The sequence below is a fragment of the Zonotrichia albicollis genome, chromosome 3 (genome assembly GCF_047830755.1).
Source record: "Zonotrichia albicollis isolate bZonAlb1 chromosome 3, bZonAlb1.hap1, whole genome shotgun sequence".
Taxonomy (NCBI): domain Eukaryota; kingdom Metazoa; phylum Chordata; class Aves; order Passeriformes; family Passerellidae; genus Zonotrichia; species Zonotrichia albicollis.
The window spans coordinates 1194634-1213849 of NC_133821.1; the positions used below are offsets into that span (position 1 = coordinate 1194634).

Here is a 19216-nt window from a genome sequence, read left to right on the forward strand (position 1 = left end):
CACACCCCCCCCCCCTTCCCCATCCGGCCACAGCAAGACGGCCGGGGGCAGGGGGGGCGGGAAGGCACAGCTGCCAGACACAACACACGATATTGGGATAAAGGCTGAAGGCTGTCACCCCACGACAAGTTTCTATCTTAATATTATGCTACCACGTAAAAGCTGTATTTACTACACTGCTTAAAAGAGATTACACAGGACTACTTAAAAGAGATTAATATAGTATAACTTTCAAACATAACACATATAGTATTCATTTCAATATTTGCGAAAAGCCAATACATATAATATGTATTTTTCACACCTCTGTGCCCTGCCTGTCTGCAGCACACAGAGCTCGAGTCACCCCCAGCTGTGGCTCCCCTGAACACAAAGGAGACACAGAGCAGTCCAAATCAACTCCTTTATTAGCAGAGTGTGAAAAACGCCAATCACTTGTTTTAAAATTTTCAAAGTTTATTAGTAACAAAATAGCTATGAAAACAGTAATAACAAATTAGAGCAACAAACATTTGGATAACCAGAGTAGGAAAACAGAAGACAAAAAAAGCAAAGAGTTACAGATATCTGGGTGCGTTTTACTCCTTCTGCCAAGCAAAAACCCACCTTGCTAACAAAGGATTAATCCTTAAAAGCAATAGCCTATTGCATATTCATGTATCTCATACATGATGCAAAAATTATTTTCAAACAAACTGTGTTTTCTAGTTATTGTCCACTACCCCCCTCATCTCATAAATCAGTTGTCATGGTCCCTCAAAGTCTGGTTCTTCCCAATAAGGAGGCAATAATTCTTCTCTTGGGATTTTTAGTTTCTTGTTGCTGCTATCGCTATGCAAAGAATTTCTTGATTCTCTTATCCATTCCTAGAAAAGTATATTCCATCACTGCAGAGGGGGGCATATGTGGCCCGAAGTTCAGAGTCTGACTAGCTGAGGGCGAAAGGCCGACGCCCCTCTGCAATTCTTGGCCAGCACCCTTTGGCGTCTGAGGGCCTCGGGCTGTGCTGGCTGCGGACGGGCTCACACCGCTGGTATTGGGGAGGAACGGAGCTGACTATTTCCCGGGGGTTAAACATCGGTTTATTGAAGGTGTTGCGGGATCTAAACGCGGGGAAACTAACCGGGAAAAAGTTTCTCCATAGGGGGTGAAACAGGATTATAAAAGAGGGGGGTGGGTACAGGCGGAACTAATCGGGAAAGGTGAGGGGATGAACTTCACAGAACTGACACTCCATGGAGACCAATAATCAAAAGGTAAAGGAGGTGTCCTGGGACCCCAGCCAACCACCATCTCCAGAGAGGAGAAGGTTCTCGAAACCTAGGAGGAGAAGGGGGTGATTGACTGGGCCCAGGGAGGAAACAACTTTCACTTATAAGGGAAACCAGGGGAGGAGCAATTACACATCGGCAACTATGAATAGCGGTTACTATAGCAACTTAGCTGACAGGCTAGCACTGGCGGGAAAAACTGGGGGAACGAAACTATTTTACACATAATAGGGGAGAACAATACATAAATTGGGGGAATAACACAAGAAACTTAACAACACACTACAACATCTCCCCGTTTTTTACCAAATAAAAATTAAAATGAAGAGAAAAGTCTAAATTAAGCTTAGAATGCAGGAACTCGCGGCTGGTCATGACAAGTGTCTTTGTCTTCTGAACATTGCAAGGGACAGTGGCACTTGGCGCTGTCAGTTTTCTCCGGACTAGCTTGCAAATTAGGAGGATGAAAATCAAAAGTGAGTTGGGGAAATGTACTAAAAGACAAAAAGGGAACAGTTAAACGCAAAATACTTAAACAGATGGTTCTGCCCCAAATAATAAATCCAGTTCGGGAGAAGGAGAGGAAATGGGGGAGGGAGGTTGGGATTAATAAACCAGAGGTAGTTCAGTGACGAGAGGGGTAGGAGCAGCAGTCTCAGCATTGGGGAGGAAGTGAACATCTGAGGAAACTGATGGTGTTTGGGAGGGTTTTCTCCGCCGCCGCCAGCACGCCTGAACCTGTGACTCAGCTTCCTTCTGCATCTTCTGCTTCGGGATGAGGGGCCTGACCCATTTGGATGGTCTTTCTCTTCTGTCCTCTTCCTATCTTGCTTCATACGGCACTGGGGCAACCAATGCCCCACTTTGCCACAGAGGCAGCAGGGGTGAGCTGCTGTCATCCTTCTCCCGGATCTCGGTGTTATTGGTCTGGTGGCGGTGGCAGCTTTGGTGTCTGTGTCCTCTGACGTCGGATACTCTGTGAAGGCTATGGAGGCTCTTTTGGGGCACGCTTTCGGGTCTTGTAGAGGAACCGTCTTGGCACACACTTCGATCATCATTTCTACTGTAGGTCGGGGGTTTCGAGGGAGAGATCGGATAGCCCGCCTGCACGCTGTGTTGGCATTGTAATAAGCCATCTGCCTAAGCATCTCCTCTCTCTCCCTTTCTCCTGGACCCTGCGCTTCAACGAACCGGTAGAGTCTTTCTATAAATTCTAGGTAAGGTTCCTGCGCGCCCTGCCTTATTTCTTCTTCTTCTAGCTGGGAGGTGATAGTAGCTAGCTTATAAAAGGCACGCTCCACAGCTTTCCCTGTTTCCCTAAGTTGTTCTGTGAAACAACTTTCACTTATAAGGGAAACCAGGGGAGGAGCAATTACATATCGGCAACTATGAATAGCGGTTACTATAGCAACTTAGCTGACAGGCTAGCACTGGCGGGAAAAACTGGGGGAACGAAACTATTTTACACATAATAGGGGAGAACAATACATAAATTAGGAGAATAACACAAGAAACTTAACAACACACTACAACACATCACATGGTTTCTATTTTATATTATGCTATAGCCTAAAATTTATACTTACCACACTACTTAAAAAAGTATAAAACATAACTTTCCAACATAACACATATAGTATTCATTTTAATATTTACAAAGAGCCAAGTGTATAATGTGCATTTTTCCCTCAGAGCCTGCAGAGGATGAGGCTGAAGCAGCCCTTCAGCAGCTCTCCAGGAGGGCTTGGCCCTCCCATTGCCAGCAGGGTTGCAGCACCTGCACAGCAAAAGCCCCCACAGCTCCCTGGGGCAGAGCCAGCTGGTGCCACCTTCTCCAGAGCACGGCTCTGGTGCCACCAGCCTGCCTGGGCAGCACCAGCACTGCCCTGAGGGCTGCTGCAGAAGGTGCTGCAGACAGGATTCTCCACATGGGGCATTCCAAAGGCTTTTGTTCAGCAGAGGGGCCAAGGGCAGGAGCAGCTCCTGCTGGGGCTGAGGGCTGGAGGGAAGGGCAGCAGCCCCAGGCACCTGAGCAGGAGCGGCTGCCCTGGACAGAGACACAGCACCCCTGAGACAGGGAGTGACAGCACTGCCTGAGCCTGGGGCAGTCGTGTTACTGCTTTCCTCAGCCCGCAGGCACAACAGCTCCTGCTGGGAGAACGGCCTCAGTTGATCCAGGAGGCTGCAGTGAGGGAGGGAAGGATGACACCCAAAAGCCAAGCAGCCCAGCTTGCAGCCAGCGTGGAGCTGGTGTCAGGGCCTGCAGGCCTTTCTCCGAGCAGGACACCTCGTTCCTGCAGGAAAACTGCAGCAACTGGGTGTCAGATTTTAGCCCTTTTCTCACCCAGAGATGGGGCAACTGTGAGGGATTTAAAAATTTTTATTCTATTTTTCAGTACCTTATGAAGGGTAAGACAATACTGATGTTCCAATTCACGTCATCACAATTAGAAGCTGACTATTAATTACAAAACATTATAGCATTTCTCAGCTTATTAGTTTTGTGCTACACTATGCTGGAGATGCCCTAAATCCAATTATTTAAAACTGCCCCTTGTGGGTGCTCTTACAATGCACTGTTTATTGTTCTATTCCTCTAAAGTATCTAATCTTATTTGCAAGGCCATCTTTCAAAACTTTTTTCTAGCTCTATTTCTCTCTCAACAACATCTGTCTTATTCTATGGCATTTCTAACTTAGCATTTCTCATCTCAAAATTTGCATACAGATCCATACTGTGTGGTCCTTTTGTCAGGACTTGAGAACTTTCCACAAACCTATTTCTCACATTTGCTCTCTTTCTTGGATAGAAAAATTTTTTTATGGTCTTGTTCATCATTTTTCATGCACTGTGAAGTATACAAGGCTCTATTACTAACATTGTTATGATAATAGTCAATACCTATAAATCTATTTTTCAAAGTTCTTTTAGCTGAAGTGTAAAACTCCATCTTTCAAGCAAGTCATCTGACTATGATCTATCATTTGTTTTAATTTGATTTGTAAAATCTCTCAGTTTTTGAAGTTGTTTGTGAATTGACACTGAATGATCAGACAAGTTCATACAACACAGTCCTTCAAAATTTTCACAACTATGTTTATATGCCACTAAAGGAAAATCAATGGCAGCCCTGTTCTGTAAGGTTGCATTTTGACAGCACTAACATCTGTCATCATGTTACTAATTGCAATGGAAGTAGTACTGACTTCTTTGCTCAGACAATGCCTCAATTGATTTAATTGTTCTAATGCCTCACCTGAGGGAAGGTGAGGTAGAAATAAAGCTGATGTAAGTAGTTTTGCAGTGCTCTAGGGATTGAAATTGCTATTACAGTTTTCTTCATAATGATGGCTAAATCTTTTTTCTCTGTGTTTTCTCTTGATGGCTTTTTTTAACATTTTGTGCCATCACAGTGAGCTGTACGATGCTACATGGTCCACTTTTCATTTTTGAGGGAATGCCTTTCCAGGCTCTATCTCTACAAATGAGCTAATATCTTTTTGGCAATTGACATGGGGACACATCTAGGTCAGCAATTTCACCCTAAGGGACACTGGGCTAGCACAACTGCATCACAAGCTTGAGTTTCTGTACACAGGATGAAGGAGAGTAACATTTAATTGTGGATCTCCCTGGTACTGAAACTCAGCACAAAATTCCATTGCTAATGAACTGAGAATTTCTAATTCTTGAGGTTCAGAAGGTGCTTTAAGAGGATCAGGCAAGAAGGCAAGAGGATTCTGCCTTTCTTATGAAGCAAGATGTTGCTGAGAGATGGCCACAGTAACTTGCCTTATTTCACCAAATTTGGGAAAAGTTAGATGCCATTATGTGAACATGGTTTGAGAGTGTCATCAATGTAACTGCATTTTGTGAAATGCCTGGTACGAAGTTCTCCTAAAGTTCAAAGCTGTTGTGGTTCTTCCTTCCTGTGGATGTGGCTTAACACTTGTCCAGCTCGGCTAGTACTTCCTGCTTGGTAATTCTCCGCCATGCCTCAGGGATTTCTCCTTTGCCCTGAAATTTCCCTTTGTACAGATCTTCCAGCTGTGTCCTGAAATGAGACACAAACCATTTCCAGTACGCCTGCATGGATGGATCGGGAAGAATGTTCCAATTGGAATAAGGGGGTCCAGCATCCCGGTATCTCTTGTAGGGGATCCATTCACTGTAATGAACTCTGAATGAAATATCACTTGCAACATTGATGGAACAAATACTAATATCTAGGTGGTCTGTCCCATGCCACTTGCACCCCATCAAACCTCGCGGGCGATGTAAGACCACCTGATGGTCTCCATCATGATTCTGCATGGTGTTTGTGCAGACAGCCCCACAAAAGGGACACTGCTCCCAGCACCCTGCAAAGTGCTCTGCCAGGATGGTGTGAGGCTGCCTTGGAAACGAGCTCAGGTCAGCACCAGCCAATTCTTCCATGAGCCTTTCCCTCAGGTCATCCAGAGCTTCTGCCATGGCCCTGCTCAGGAACTCAATGTCTGTGACCTCCTGGTGCTCGATGCCCTTCAGGTCACTTCTGGGCAAGTGGATCACCTCTGTCAGTTCCCTGCAAAATTCATCCAGCCAAAGAGAGATATTATCTTCTCTGTCTTTTCTTATTTTGACAATTTGGGTTGATAAAGAAACAGCTGACAGGATATTTTGATAGAGAAGATTTAGGGATGAATCTAAAAACACCCTGAGCCTCCTACTCCCATCTAAACAGTGCTTTTTAACTTGTTCCTTAATGTACCTCTCACAAAACTGTTTTGGAGACGTAAGGTACTGCTTGAAATCCTCAAAATCTTCTTTTTCTGCCAGGTATCTCAGGATGTAAACTTCCAGATTGGCTCTGTTGCCCCTGAAATCTGGGAATTTGCCCTGCATGTCCTCAGCGATGGCTTTAGCTGTCCTGTCATAGACTGCCTGGCGAAGAGCTGGTTCAATCTTGTGACAAAGAAAAGCAGCAAAAGTTGTGATTGAAGTGGCTCCTTGGCAGGAAATCTGGAAACAATTGAAGAAATCTTCTCTCTTGCTGCTCAGGTACACAACTGGGTCATTTGCCTTTTGGAATGCTTCGTGCATGGCTTTAAACCTTTCTGCTGCCATTGTGCATAGATAGAGAGACAAATCTATGCTGTAATCTCTGTTAAAAGTACAAGTGGCATTGCTGGGGACAGAGTTCACACCTTTCTGTACTTCATTGAGTATTTCATGAATAAAATTTCTACTGTAATCGCGTTTCTCCTCTTCCTTTTTAGCAATGTTTGCCTTCACACATGCTATGATGCTGTCAGTGATGTGCTGAAAGTTGATGGCATCAGCATTGGTAATGGGCCTGGGATCTGTAATATAGCCTAAGTACTTTTTCTTCATGATGTGGTCCATTGGATCAAAAGAAAATCCTCTGCTCTTGAAAAATGACCTGATCCGTGCATGGATACCTGGCTCCTTAAAGTGCTCTACAAGGACATCTTCAATTTCTGCATCAATATCCACCCGTTCCAGAGGACGAGCAGCACGGGACACTTCAGCAATCCACTGGTTCCAGACAAGAGTAAAGTTGTCCTTCAGTTCTCTCTCACTGAGGCTCTTCCCTTTTAGAGTCACAGCCAGCTCCCGACTCCTTCTCAGGAGCTCATCTTCATATTCCAACTTCCTTGCATCCAGTTTCCTCTGCTCCTTCTGTAGCTCAATGAGATTCTCACATTTCTTTTTTGTTTCATAAAGAAGAGTCTCTTTTAGTTCTTTCAGCTTCAGCTCCGTGCTTGATTTCCACTGGACCAATGTCTCACAGTCTGTGTCTTCCCTGAAATACTTTTCCACTTCTTTCTCAATGGCATCACTTGTCTCTTGCACCAGCCCTTCAAGGTGCTGTCTGGTGACATTCTGCAAGTCCCCATTCCGAATTTTGTTGTCCAGTCTCATCTGTACATCTAAGATGTGACTCTTCAGCCTCCAGGTCCACTGACTACAGGCATTTTCCAGTCTTCTGCACACAGCAATCTCCAGGGAATTCTTGAAGCTGAACACAAAGTTTTCATTCAGCAAAGCATTCCAGAGGTCACCAACACGATCTTTCAGGCTTGAGAACCTCAAAATGCTGTGATGTGACTGCTTCTTGGCAGCCTGGAGGATTTTGCTCTTGAGTTGCTGGACATTCTGGCTGTAGGTGGGGTTGGGTGGTGCCATTGGGGGGTCTCCTTCCCACAGGTGAGCAAAGTAGTGAATGTGGGTGTTCACATCAAAGCCAATGACATCGCTGAAGGAGGAGATGTCACAGCATTCCTGCTGAGCAGCTACCACAGTCATTTCATCCAGCTTTTTCTGGAAACGCCTTTGTCCTTCCATGTTCTGCTCCTTGACAGTTATTTCTCCCACGTTTTGGTGGACAAAGAGGCAGCTTGGGGAAAGATTGACTTTCTTCATCCTCAGGAAAGCCTGCACAGCAATCTGGAGAACATCTTGCATTTCTGATGGATTTTCTCCAAAGATATTGATCACAGTCAAGTTGCCAACACCAATGACAAAGGTGGCCAGCTCTTTGTCATGGTTCAAGGACTGTTTCTTGTCCATCTCGATGGCACGAAGCCCCTCTGTGTCAACCACCAGCACAAAATCAAAGCCCAAGTCTTGCTGCAGCTCCTCGCCCACTGGGATGAGCTGCATTAAGGCCCCGCGGGTGCATCTCCCTGCGCTGACGTTGAACTGCAGACCAAACATGGCATTCAGCAGCGTGGACTTGCCTGTGCTCTGGATGCCGAGCACGGAGAGCACAAACACTCGTTTGTCCCCCAGCCTCTCAATTAAGCTGTCAAAGATTGCTCTGACCCAGCGCAAGGGCAGGTAAGAAGCGTCCCCATCCATCAGCTCCACAGAGTGCCCTGAAACCATCAGCTCTGCTGCAATTTCTGGAAGTTTGACAAATTTTTCAACGTAGCAGTTCATTAATTCCAGAGCTTCATAAATCTGCCCTACCTCTCTCAGAAGGTGCTCCAGGCCGATGGATGAATCATTGATTTCATCAGAGAGGGCATCCAAGCGACTCAGCAACTCAGCATTCACCCTGGGCTTTTCCTTGCTTTTCTTTCCTTTCTGGATTTCAGACCATAACTTGTGATAGTCTCTCCTCAGTTCTTCAAGGCAACAAGACAACTCATCCATAAAGACCTTCATCCAGTGCAGGAAGTATTTCTTGGTATCTGCTGCCTGGGTCTGGAGAAAGCCAAGGAATGAATTCATCAATGTGTTGAGAGGGAAAGCTTGCTCAAGTTGCTTCCTTCTTATTGCTTTCTTCTCATATTCAATTTGGCTGCGATGATGCTCAATGCTCTTGTTCCTCTTCTCCTGCAAGCGAGTGAGTTCTTTGTCCTTTTGGCACCACTGGTGCCACAGTTTTCCTTGAAGCGGCAGCAGCTGGGATTTGATCTCAGACGGCTTCTGTTTCTTCAGAAGCTCCACCAGCTCCTTTGCCTTTGCTTTGGCTGTCACACACGCATCTCGATCTGCATCCACTATGAATCCGTGCTGGCGAGCTTTGTCCACACAGGCCTCCAGGCTGAAAAATGGATTAGACCCTTCCAGGAGATCCTTGATAATTTTGGTCAACTGGACCATCAGTTCTGCTTCGTTTCTGTTCTTGATCCCTATTTTTATATTTTTGCCAGACTGTCCAGCTGCAACATTCTCTTTTTCTGTGAGAAGACAAACCAAAGGCCTTTGGGATTGCAACAGGTCCTGCAGAAGTCTTTTGCCCCTGTTGTCCATGTGCTCCAACTCAGATACAAGAGCCACATTGACAGCAGATATCTCCTGCAGGAACTGCAGCTGTGCTCTGTGATCCCTGGCGTCTCCATGCAGGTTACAGAAAGCCACACAGCGCTCAAAGGTGTCACTGGGGCTTCCACCAGGGCAGTACCAGGCGATCTCCACCAGCCCTTCCATCAGCAAGCGCTCTCTGGTGCTGCCTCTGCAGTGGCGGTGGAAGAAAGTGTCGTGCTTGCGTTTGCTGAGCAGAGCGTTGAGGAGCTGGGACTTGGAAGAGGAGGCCGAGGTGCCAATGCGGATGAAGGACACAATGGGTGTCTGTGCCTGAAAGATGAGTTTGTTATTGTAGCTCTTTGTTTGGGCCTGCTTTCCTGACTTCTCCACCTCTTTCCAGCTCCTTTGAATTTGGCTGAGGGTGTAGAGAGGGAACTCGATGCGTGAAGTGCTCGGGTTGGGCACCAGCAGAGGCAGCGCCAGTTGGCAGAACGCCAGCTTGGTTACCAGGGTCTGTCTCAGGAAGTCATCAGCACAATGGAAAATGGCCATCTGCAGGTCCATGGGGTGCACATGGCTGTCCATGCTTTCAGGTTCAAGGGAGGCTTCCTCAGAATCATCAAAAAAGTTTTCAAAGGAGTCTGATTGTTGGAGTTCTTGCTCTCTGCTTTGTGGCACAGGTGCAAGGCCTGGATTGCTGTCATCCCAGCAAGTCAGGTACCTCACCTGGTAATCCACAGTCAACAACTTTTGCAAGAAGTACAATGGCAGTTCCTTGTCCTCTCTGGGCTGGCTGTCCTGCAGAGATGTCTTGCAGATGGTGTGGAAATCTCCCATCCCCATTTTCCTTGGATAGTGACTTTCCAGTCCAAGGCGCTTGAGCAGCTGGAAGAACTCCTGGTTTGCAGTGGCTTGCTTTGTTTTGGATCTGTTGCCATTTGTTTTGGATTGGGACTTACTGGGGGGCTCAGGTGTTGGAAGAGTGTCTTCCAGATCTCTGAGTGTGTTCTGCATCCTCTGTTCATCCCATTTGTCACCCAAGCACGCACTGATCAAAAAGTCGAGGTCCCATTCCAGCCTCTCCCAGTCTTTGCCTCCAGTGTGCTTTTGGAGGAGATTCTCAGCCCATTCCTTGATCGCCTGGAGTAAGGATTTAGTGGGGAGGCTACTGGTCTGGGTGTCTTCTTTCTTTGCTTCATTAACAGAAGCTGAGCATTTTGGTGTGTCTGTGACAGCATGCATGTGCTCCTTCATTTGCTCTGGTGTACTGATGAGCTCTTGAAGGTCAGCGACTTTGGGACATTGGGGAAGTTGGTGCTCAGTCTGACAGAAGGATTGCACACTGATGGAGGACACTTCATCTGGTATTTCAAGAAGTTTCTGGAGTGCCCTTTTCTCCCACGGGTGCCGTGCCTCACACTCCAGCTTGTGGTAGTCCTCATATTCCAGATGTTGCAGGGATTCTCTGCACTTGATTCCCAGGATCTGTGAAGCTTTGGGCAGCCAGTATGCAGCATCCAGTCCTTCCTTCTGGAATGCCTCTGCCAGGAGCGAGGCCTTTGCATCCTCCTCCTGTGCATCCTCCTGCGAAGCCATGGCTGTGGAGGAAGAACAGAGACTTTCCCTAAGGTGTTTTCAGAGGCCCCAGGCTCCTGGCAGAGGCTCTGAAGCATCTGCAGCCCTGGGGATTGCTCCCACCTGGCTGCTAGACCCCACCCTGGGGTGGCACAAGAGCCAGGGTCTCATTCCCAGCACCCTGGATGTGCCTGTTGCTTTCCTGTTTGCAGGATCAACCCAGAAGCTGAGTGTGTATCCCAGAGACTGCACAGACACACAGAGATACAGATACTGACATGGAGACACAAACACAGAGATTCACACAGACTCCCTCAGCCACACAACCTGCCCTGGACAAGGTGCTGCCTTCACCATCACCCACATCCTCCCAGCAGAACTCCTCAATCCACAAGTGCAGACAGCTGGGGCCATTCCTGACTCCCTGAAGCACTGGCACAGCCCCCCTGCCCATCCAACAGCCCTGCCTGCATCCTGCACCCTCTGCCCAGCCCATGGCTGCCCTTCTCGCTGCCTGGCCCAGCCTGCTGCTCCCAGCACCCGGAGGCAGCGCTCACACACTGCCCCCATGGCACCCCACACTCCCCAGACACACTCCCCCCATGCCCCCCACGGGCTCTGAGCTGTGCTCCTGCTCCAGCTGCCAGCGCAGCCCCTCCCTTGCCCCTCTCTGGCCTCTTCCCAGGAGCTGCTTCCTGGCACCCTCAGGGGCCCACCCCAGTGCAGGGGGAAAATCCACCTTGTCCCTGCCCACAGCTGTGCCTGGGACATCCTGGTGGCCCTTCAGGAGAGACCGGAAATTCTGGGAGCCAACTCAGAGAGGTGCCCTCTGTGATCTGCTGCTCATTAGCACAGAGGGTCTCATCAGGCAGGTGCCCATTGTTGGGAGTCTTGGCTTCAGCCACCATGGAGCCACCAAGTTCAAAATCTCTGGTGACAGGGGGAAAAATGCCTGCAAGCCTTCAACTGGGCACCTGCTTTTAAACCTTTGGGGTTTTGACTCTTTCACACAACTCTGAGCATTGTCCCAGTCTCAATTCACTTGGATACTGGAGAGATTTATTACTTGCGAAAAATCCTTCTGAGCATTCAGCTTCTGTCCCACCAACACCCCAACACTGTCACCAGCACAGGAATTGATCCAAGGGAATTTGACTCAGGTCCAATAGATCCGATGACTCCTGCACCCTTCCAGAGCCTTCAGGGGCAGCTTTCCCTCAGGAATCCCTGCAGATTTGGGCAATGTGTGCAAGGGCTGTGGGCTGTGATTCCCCTCACCCACCTCACAGCAGATGCTCCTGTTGCTCCCAGCCTTGGCTTCCCAGCAGACACCGGCAGCCGAGGGCCCCAGCTCAGGGGACACAGCACAGCAGCAGGGGCAGGCCTGGGCAGACAGCAGGGTGTGGAGAAGAAGATGAGAACCCCTTGGGAACTCAGGAGAAGGAACACCAGGAATAAAAGGCCTAAAACCTAAAGGAGAAGAGCAGACAGTCAGCACAATGCAACCCATGAGCATGGCAGATTCATTCCAGGGAGGACTGCAGGCCAACCCTTTTCCTTCCCTGGGGATTGCCCGGGCAGCAAAGACTCCTCAAGGCTCTTCTGGGGAGGTGACCAGAGCAGGGTTTCACCTGGGACCTGCATCCATGTTCCCCCACCAGAAGGAAGCTGGACATGCTGGAGAGGTGGGACAGAGCAAAGCCCCTGAAGGTCAACAAGGCCAAGTACAGGTGCTGCCCCTGGGTTGGGGCAACTCCAGGCACAGACACAAGCTGGGAAGAGAATGGATTGAGAGCAGCCCTGAGGAGAAGGACTTGGGGGTGCTGATGGGTGAGAGGCTGTGCAGGGAACATCTGTGCTCTGGGGGCAGCAGACAAGGTGAGGAGGGGGCAGAGCCAGGGGAACAGCACTGCCAAGGGGGCAGCAGGGCCCTGTCCCACCCCTGCCCACATCACGCAGCTGCTGCTGGGGGGAAGCTCAGGGTCCTGGAGAGGGGGGAGAAGCAGCGCTGGGCTTGGATCCCAGCAGCCCTGAGCCCCCCCAGCAGCTGTGTGCTCCCTCCAGCAGGATGGGGACAGGAGGGGACAGCAGAAACAGGAAAAGCTGCTGTCTTGATCCCAGAGGAAAGCTGGATGTGCTGGCGGAGCACAGGAGGGATTTCAGACACCAATTGTTTTCTTTGGGCACATGTCCAGCTGCTCCCTGGGCAGCAGAGCCTCAGTGCAGGGCGCCTGCTCAGGATGGGAACTGCTGGCTCAGGGTCACTGCTGGATCTTGTCCACTTCAGCCACATGTCCCACCCCTGTCCTCTCCCAAATTCTCTTTCACTGGAGCACTGCCAGTGCTGGTTCAGTCTCAGGAGGGGGAGGCTGCCCTGGACAACCAAAACTCTAGGTCACTCACACCCTGAAACTGCCCCCAGGCACCCTTGGCTGTCCCTGCACGGCTTCCCAGGGCTGCAGGAATAGGGGAAGAGCCCCATGTAACTGTGTCAGTACTCGCAGAGAGGCACTGAGCACATTCAGGGCATAACTCGGGATCCAGTTCCTCCTTGGAGGCAAAGGAGGGAAGCAGCAAGGCTGGCAGCAGGATCTGCCATGGGAATGCCTGCACCCCGTTTCACAGGAACAGCCCCCCGAGAGTGTTTTCTGCAACCCTGCCCCAGGGAAAGGGGCTCTGGGAACACTGCTGCCTTTGTGGGGCTGTTCCAGAGACCAGAGCGCTCGGGGTTGTGTCGCTTAGACTGTAAGAGAGGAGAATCCCACCCTTCCTGCAGGGGCAGGAAAAGGAATGATCCCCCCGGCTCCTGCCCTCAGGGGAGCGCAGCCATCCGGCCCCACCGCGGGGCTGGGGGTGCCCGGGCCGGGCAGGGTCGGCCCCGCCTGCGGGGAGCGTTTCCCGGCCGGGCACGGGCTGGCGGCAGGGAAGGGGCTCCGCTCGCCATCTGTGCCCGGCCAGCCCCGCTGCCGGCTCTCGGGACAGCCTGTGCGCCTCTGCAGCCTTCCCTGTGCCCCTCCATCCCCGCATCCCTCCTCCTTCCCCCGCCGCTCCGCTCCCACCGCTCTGAGCCCGGGGCCCTCCCAGCTCAGCCCCGCAGCGCACACGGCTCCCCCGAGCTGCCCAAAGCGGGGCCAGCAAAGGCGGCTTCCTGCAGCCCACGCTCGGAGCGCACAGCGCCCGCCCGCTGCCCTCAGCCCCCTCTGCTCCTGCCCTGCCATCTCCCCAGCCCTGGCAAAGCACAGGGAACAGGAGGCAGGAGAGCAACAAGATCCCGCTCCCGGCTGCTCCCGGCTCACAGCCCCGCAGTTCATCCCCATCCCCATGCCCATAGCAGTGCCCAAGCCCATCCCCATCCCCTACCTTCTCCCTCCGTCCCCAGCAGCTCCCAGGCTGGGAGAAGCCTGTCCCAGCCCTGTCCCTGGCTGTCCGGGAGGGTGCTGGTTTCCCACCTGTGTTCCAGAGGCACCGGGGTAATTCCAGGAAATCAGACGTTTTACTGCAGCAGAGTAGTGAAAGTGGAAGCAACCCTTTTGAAGTCACATGATTGATCTATGTTCCAAATTTAACACCAGCTGTGCTGTGAGTTGGCTCACAGTCAACACTCGTCTGCTGCAGACTTCTGACACTTAAATCCTGTGCTGACTGCTGGTAATTATATTGTAAACTGTGTGAGTTGGATATGCATAAACCTAAAAAAAGGAGGAGAGAGTCTTTGAACAAGGGCCTGGAGGGACAAGACAAGGGGGAACGGCTTTCCACTGCCATAGGGGAGGGATAGATGAGATACTGGGAAGGAATTGTTCCCTAGGAGAGTTGTGAGGGGCTGGGATGTTCTTCCCAGAGAAGCAATGGCTGCCCAATTCCAAGACAGGGTCACCTTCCACTGTCCCACCTTGCTCCAGGCACCATCCAAACTGTCCTTCCTTGGACACCTCTCCAGCAGAGGAAGCAAAGCAGGAACAGTGCCTGGCTGCAGCTTTCTTGGCGGGGGACACCCCACACCTGACAGTAACAGAGCATTGGGGTTTGGTAGAGGACATTCAACACCCAACCAGAGCAGGGTGCCTGGATTGCTTTTCCCTTGGCATGTGGACACACAAATCCTGCTACACGGCCTCAAAACAAGCACTGGAGTTTGGACACTGAGACCTCCAGCCTGCCAGGACCAGCCATCACCTGGGGCAGGCTGACAAGTCACAAGTGCTGGAGCAGACACAGGTGGCATTTGTCCGGCCTCAGGGGAAGCCTCAGCAGCTGCCAGGCAGGGCTGGGACACATCACCTACAGAGCATGGGTTTGGTCCCTCTGTTCCCAGCTCAGCTGAGCCTGTCTCCAGAGGGATATTTCCTCCAGCCAAAGAATTCCCTGCTGCAGGAGTGTTACAGGCACAGAGTCCCAGGATCACTGAGGTTGGAAAAGATCTCCCAGACCCTCGAGTCCAGCCTGTGACTGATATCCACCATATCCCAAGCCTAGACCACTGAGGGCCACACCCAGGCAATCTTGGACACCTGCAGAGGTGAGAGGGTCTGGGCAGCTCCTGCCAAGGCCTGAGCACCCTTTCCATGCAGAAATTCCTCCTGATGTCCACCCTGAGCCTGCCCTGGTCCAGCCTGAGGCCATTCCCTCTTTTCCTGTTCCTTTTCCCTGGGAGCAGAGCCCGACACCCCCTGGCTGTCCCTTCCTGTCAGGGACTTGTGCAGAGCCACAAGGTCCCCCCTGAGCCTCCTTTTCTCCATGCTGAGCCCCTTCCCAGCTCCCTCATCCCCTCCTGGGGCTCCATTCCCTTCCCAGCTCCCTCAGCCCCTCCTGGGGCTCCATTCCCTTCCCAGTTCCGTTCCCTTCCCTGGACATGCTCCAGCCCCTCCAGGTCTCTCCTGTCAGGAGGGGCCCAGAGCTGCCCCCAGCACTGGAGGTGCCCCATGTGTGAGTCTGACAAGGTAACCCAGCTTTGGAAGCTGCAAAGGGCAGAGTACACCAAGCCTCAATGCCTAAATCAAGGCTGGAACAGGTGACCCAGTACTGAGATTTGTGCTGGATCAGCCACTTTTCCAAGGCTAAAATAGCCAAGAACAAGACACGGTCTGGCATGAGGTGATGGAAATAATGTGGGTTCCATGGGTGTGACTGCAGGGAGCACCCACGGGGCAGGAGCACAGCTGTCCTGAGCTCCATGGGGGCAGTTGCTAGGCTGGCTTTGCTGCAGGGAAACCCACAGCCCCATCTGCAGTCCCTTCATTGGGGAGACAGCCCCAGAGCTCACTGTGTGCAGGGACAGGTCACCACTGCCTGCCTGGACCCCAGCCCAGGCAGAGGAGAAACTCCCAGTCACACCCTGATCATTCCAGCAAGGGGGGGTCCCATGTCACACACGGTCCCACCTTTACCACACTGGTCCTCACTGCACCCACAGAACCCCAGATCCCGGCTCTCACTCACTGTAATTTCTCTGCCACACAAGCCCAGGTGTCTCTGCAGCCCGCCAACCCACAAACCTCAGGTTTCAGTGCAGCTGTCCCCCAAACTCTGTGTTTCCCTGCAACTTTCCCCAAACCAGTGTCTCACTGCAGAGCTCTCTGTAACCCCAATGTCTCACTGGAGCCTTGCCCCAAGACCCAGGTTTCCCTGCGACGCCCTGTCCCCAAACTTCAGGTTCCCCTGCAGCCCCTGCCACCATCCCAGGTCTCAATGCAGCACCAACCCCCTGTCCCCAAGCCCCTGGGTGTCACTGCAAACCTACCATACCCTGGGGCTCTCTGCACCTCCCCCGCCTTTCAAACCTAGTTTTCAGTTCTCACTGCAGTCCCCCAAAACCCCCAACAGTGCATTGTCATGAAAATCCACACATGCCAGAGGTTTCCATGTGAGAAGAAGACAGAAGTAGCCCCAAGGGTGGTAGGCCAAAGCTAGGGGTGAAATGCACAGCCCAGCTGAAGTGCACGTACACAAATGCACACAGCATGGGTAACAGGAAGAGTGGAAGCCATTGTGCAACAGCAAGGCTGTGATGTGGTCACCATCATGGAAACATAGCAGTGTGGGAAATGAATTTGTAGAGCATTCTCAAAGCCTGACAGGAGGTTCACATAGTGTGCACCTGTATGCAAACCTTGAGATAAAAAATGCTGGCTTAGAAATGTCATGGAATAGGACAGACATTGTTGAGAGAGAAATGGAACTAGAAATAAGTTTCAAACTGTGGCCATGCAAATAAGACTGGATACTTGGAAGAAACAGAACTATGACAGATGCACTGTAATACATCCCACAAGGGGTAATTTTAGATTTTTCATTTTAAGGCATCTGCAGCATGGTGTGGCAAAAGCTGATAGACCAAGAAACACAGTGTATTGTAGGGAACACAGTGTATATTAGGGAATAGTTGGCTTGTGATTGCAATGGCCTGAATTATAACATCTGTATTGTCTCACCCTTCTCATGAGACTGAAAATGGAATAAAAGTTTTTAAAATGCCTCTCAGTTGCCCCATCTCTGGGTTAGAAAAGGGCACAATCTGACATGGTGTGATGACTCCCATAGCTGGAGAGCTGCGCTGGATGGCTACAAGCTCTTCAGAAGAGACTGGAGAGGGAGAAGAGGTGGAGGGGTGACCCTTTATATTAGGGAGACTTTGGATACCATAGGTATTGAAACTAATGACAATAAAGTTGAGTCTCAGTGGGTAAGAATTAAGGGGAAGGCCAGCAAGGCTGTCATCCTACTGGGAATCTGTTATCATCCACTCAACCAGGAAGAATAGGTGGACAATTTGTTCTACAAGCAGCTGGATGATGTTTTGGGATCATCAGCCCTTGTTCTTGTAGGTGACTTCAACCTTCCAAACATCTGCTGGGAACTTAATACAGAGGAGGACAACTTTTTGTTAGGATTATGGGTTTGTAGAATTATGGGATAATGGAATAATGAGATTATGAGTTAATGGGATTATGACATAATGGGATTATGGGTTTATGGGTTTATTGGATTACAGCATTATGGGATGACAAGATTATGGGATTGTGGGATTATTGGGTTACAGCATGATGTTATTATGGGGTGGGATAAAGGGATAATGGGTTTGTGTGTTTATTGGATTATGGAACTATGGGATTAGGGGATGGGATAACTGGATTGTGGGATTATGGGATAATGGGATTATAGGATTACAGAATTTGGTGTGAGAACATCTACAAGGTGGGAAAAGGAACAGAATAGGATAAGGGGATAATGGTATAATGGGATAATGTGATTATGGGATTACAGGATCACAGGATTGTGGGATGTGAAGATGTGGTGGTTGGAGGCTGTTTGGGGCACAGTGATCATGAAATTATAGAGTTTTCAATATTTGGTGGAAGAAGCAGAAGCATCAATAAAACATTCACAGTAGACTTCTGGAGGGCAGATTTTGGTTTATTTAGGAGACTTTTTCAGAGAGTTCCTTGGGAAGCAGCCCTTAAAAACAAAGGAAGTCCAGGAAAGGTGGATGTGCTTCAAAATAGAGATCTTGGGGGCACAGGAACAGAATATCCGTGTGTGTCCAAAATGAGTTGATGAGGCACAGGTCCAGCCTGGATGGGCAATGAGGTTTTGAAGGAATTTAGGCATAAAAAGAGGATCTTTGGGAAGGGGATCTATCATCATTGGAAGGAGGGATGATGGGATTATTGGATTATGGGATCATGGTATTTTGGGATGATGGGATTATGTGTTTATGGTATTATGGGTTTATGGGATATCAGGATAAATAGACTATTGTTTATGGGATTGTGGAATTATGGGATGGGATGATGATATAATCAGATTATGAGATAATGGGATTAAGGGATTATGTGATGATGAGTTGGAATAATGGGATAATCAGATTATGGGATAATGGGATTTAGGATTATGGTATAATGGAATTATGGTATTATAATGGAATTATGGTAATACCATAATGGAATTATGGTATTTATAATGAATGAATGAATTAATTAATTATGGGACTATGGGATTATAGGATTATGGGGTTGTGGCATTATGGGGTGGGATTATGGGATTATGGGATTATGGTATTATGGGATTATGCCATTGTGGGATTATGGAATTATGGGGTGGTTTTCCAGGCAGAAAGGGACCGGGGGGTTAGCAGATTTAGCAGAGACATGAGGACCCATTTCAAAGACATTAATACCTACACCTTCACCCACCAATTTATTTGTAAAGACATTAGCACACATCTTTCCTTTCAATCCTCCTTTTCTTATTTTTCAATTTGTCTTTACAAACTGTGGTGGTGCACTCCCCCATAATTTTACCACAATTTGTTCAGGACACAAACCCTAGTTCTTATTAACTTAACCCTTTTTAACAACCTAGAACATTTGTAATACCCCCTCCCCACTTTTCTGCATCTGGTCCCTACACCAGGTGTGCCAAATTCTGTTCATTTTGCACAGCCCGGTTTTTAGTAGCTGGAGGCCACATGGGTGTCTTCTGTGAGAAGCTGCTAGAAGCTTCCACCATGTCCAGCAGAGTCAATCCCTGATATCTCTGAAGATGGACATGCTGCTGGCCAAAGCTGGGCCCATTAGAGAGGTTGGTGATGCCTCTGTGATAACAGATTTAA

The 19216-nt window shown here is 49.7% G+C and overlaps 1 protein-coding gene across 1 annotated transcript; it reads right to left on the reverse strand.

Moving 5' to 3' along the window:
• Positions 1-389: 389 nt before the first annotated feature.
• On the reverse strand, positions 390-14139 carry LOC141728408 (interferon-induced very large GTPase 1-like). The gene is made up of 3 exons (XM_074536344.1): positions 13966-14139; positions 11888-12075; positions 390-10628 (listed from the first exon to the last, which is right to left on the reverse strand). The coding sequence occupies exon 3, from the start codon at positions 10624-10626 to the stop codon at positions 5215-5217; it is 5412 nt and encodes a 1803-aa protein (XP_074392445.1). The 5' UTR covers positions 10627-10628; positions 11888-12075; positions 13966-14139; the 3' UTR covers positions 390-5214.
• Between the last annotated feature and the right edge of the window lie 5077 nt (positions 14140-19216).

Bases quoted from the DNA above. Each gene is read 5' to 3' on its own strand.
- LOC141728408 (XM_074536344.1), bottom strand. From the start codon at position 10,626: ATGGCTTCGCAGGAGGATGCACAGGAGGAGGATGCAAAGGCCTCGCTC.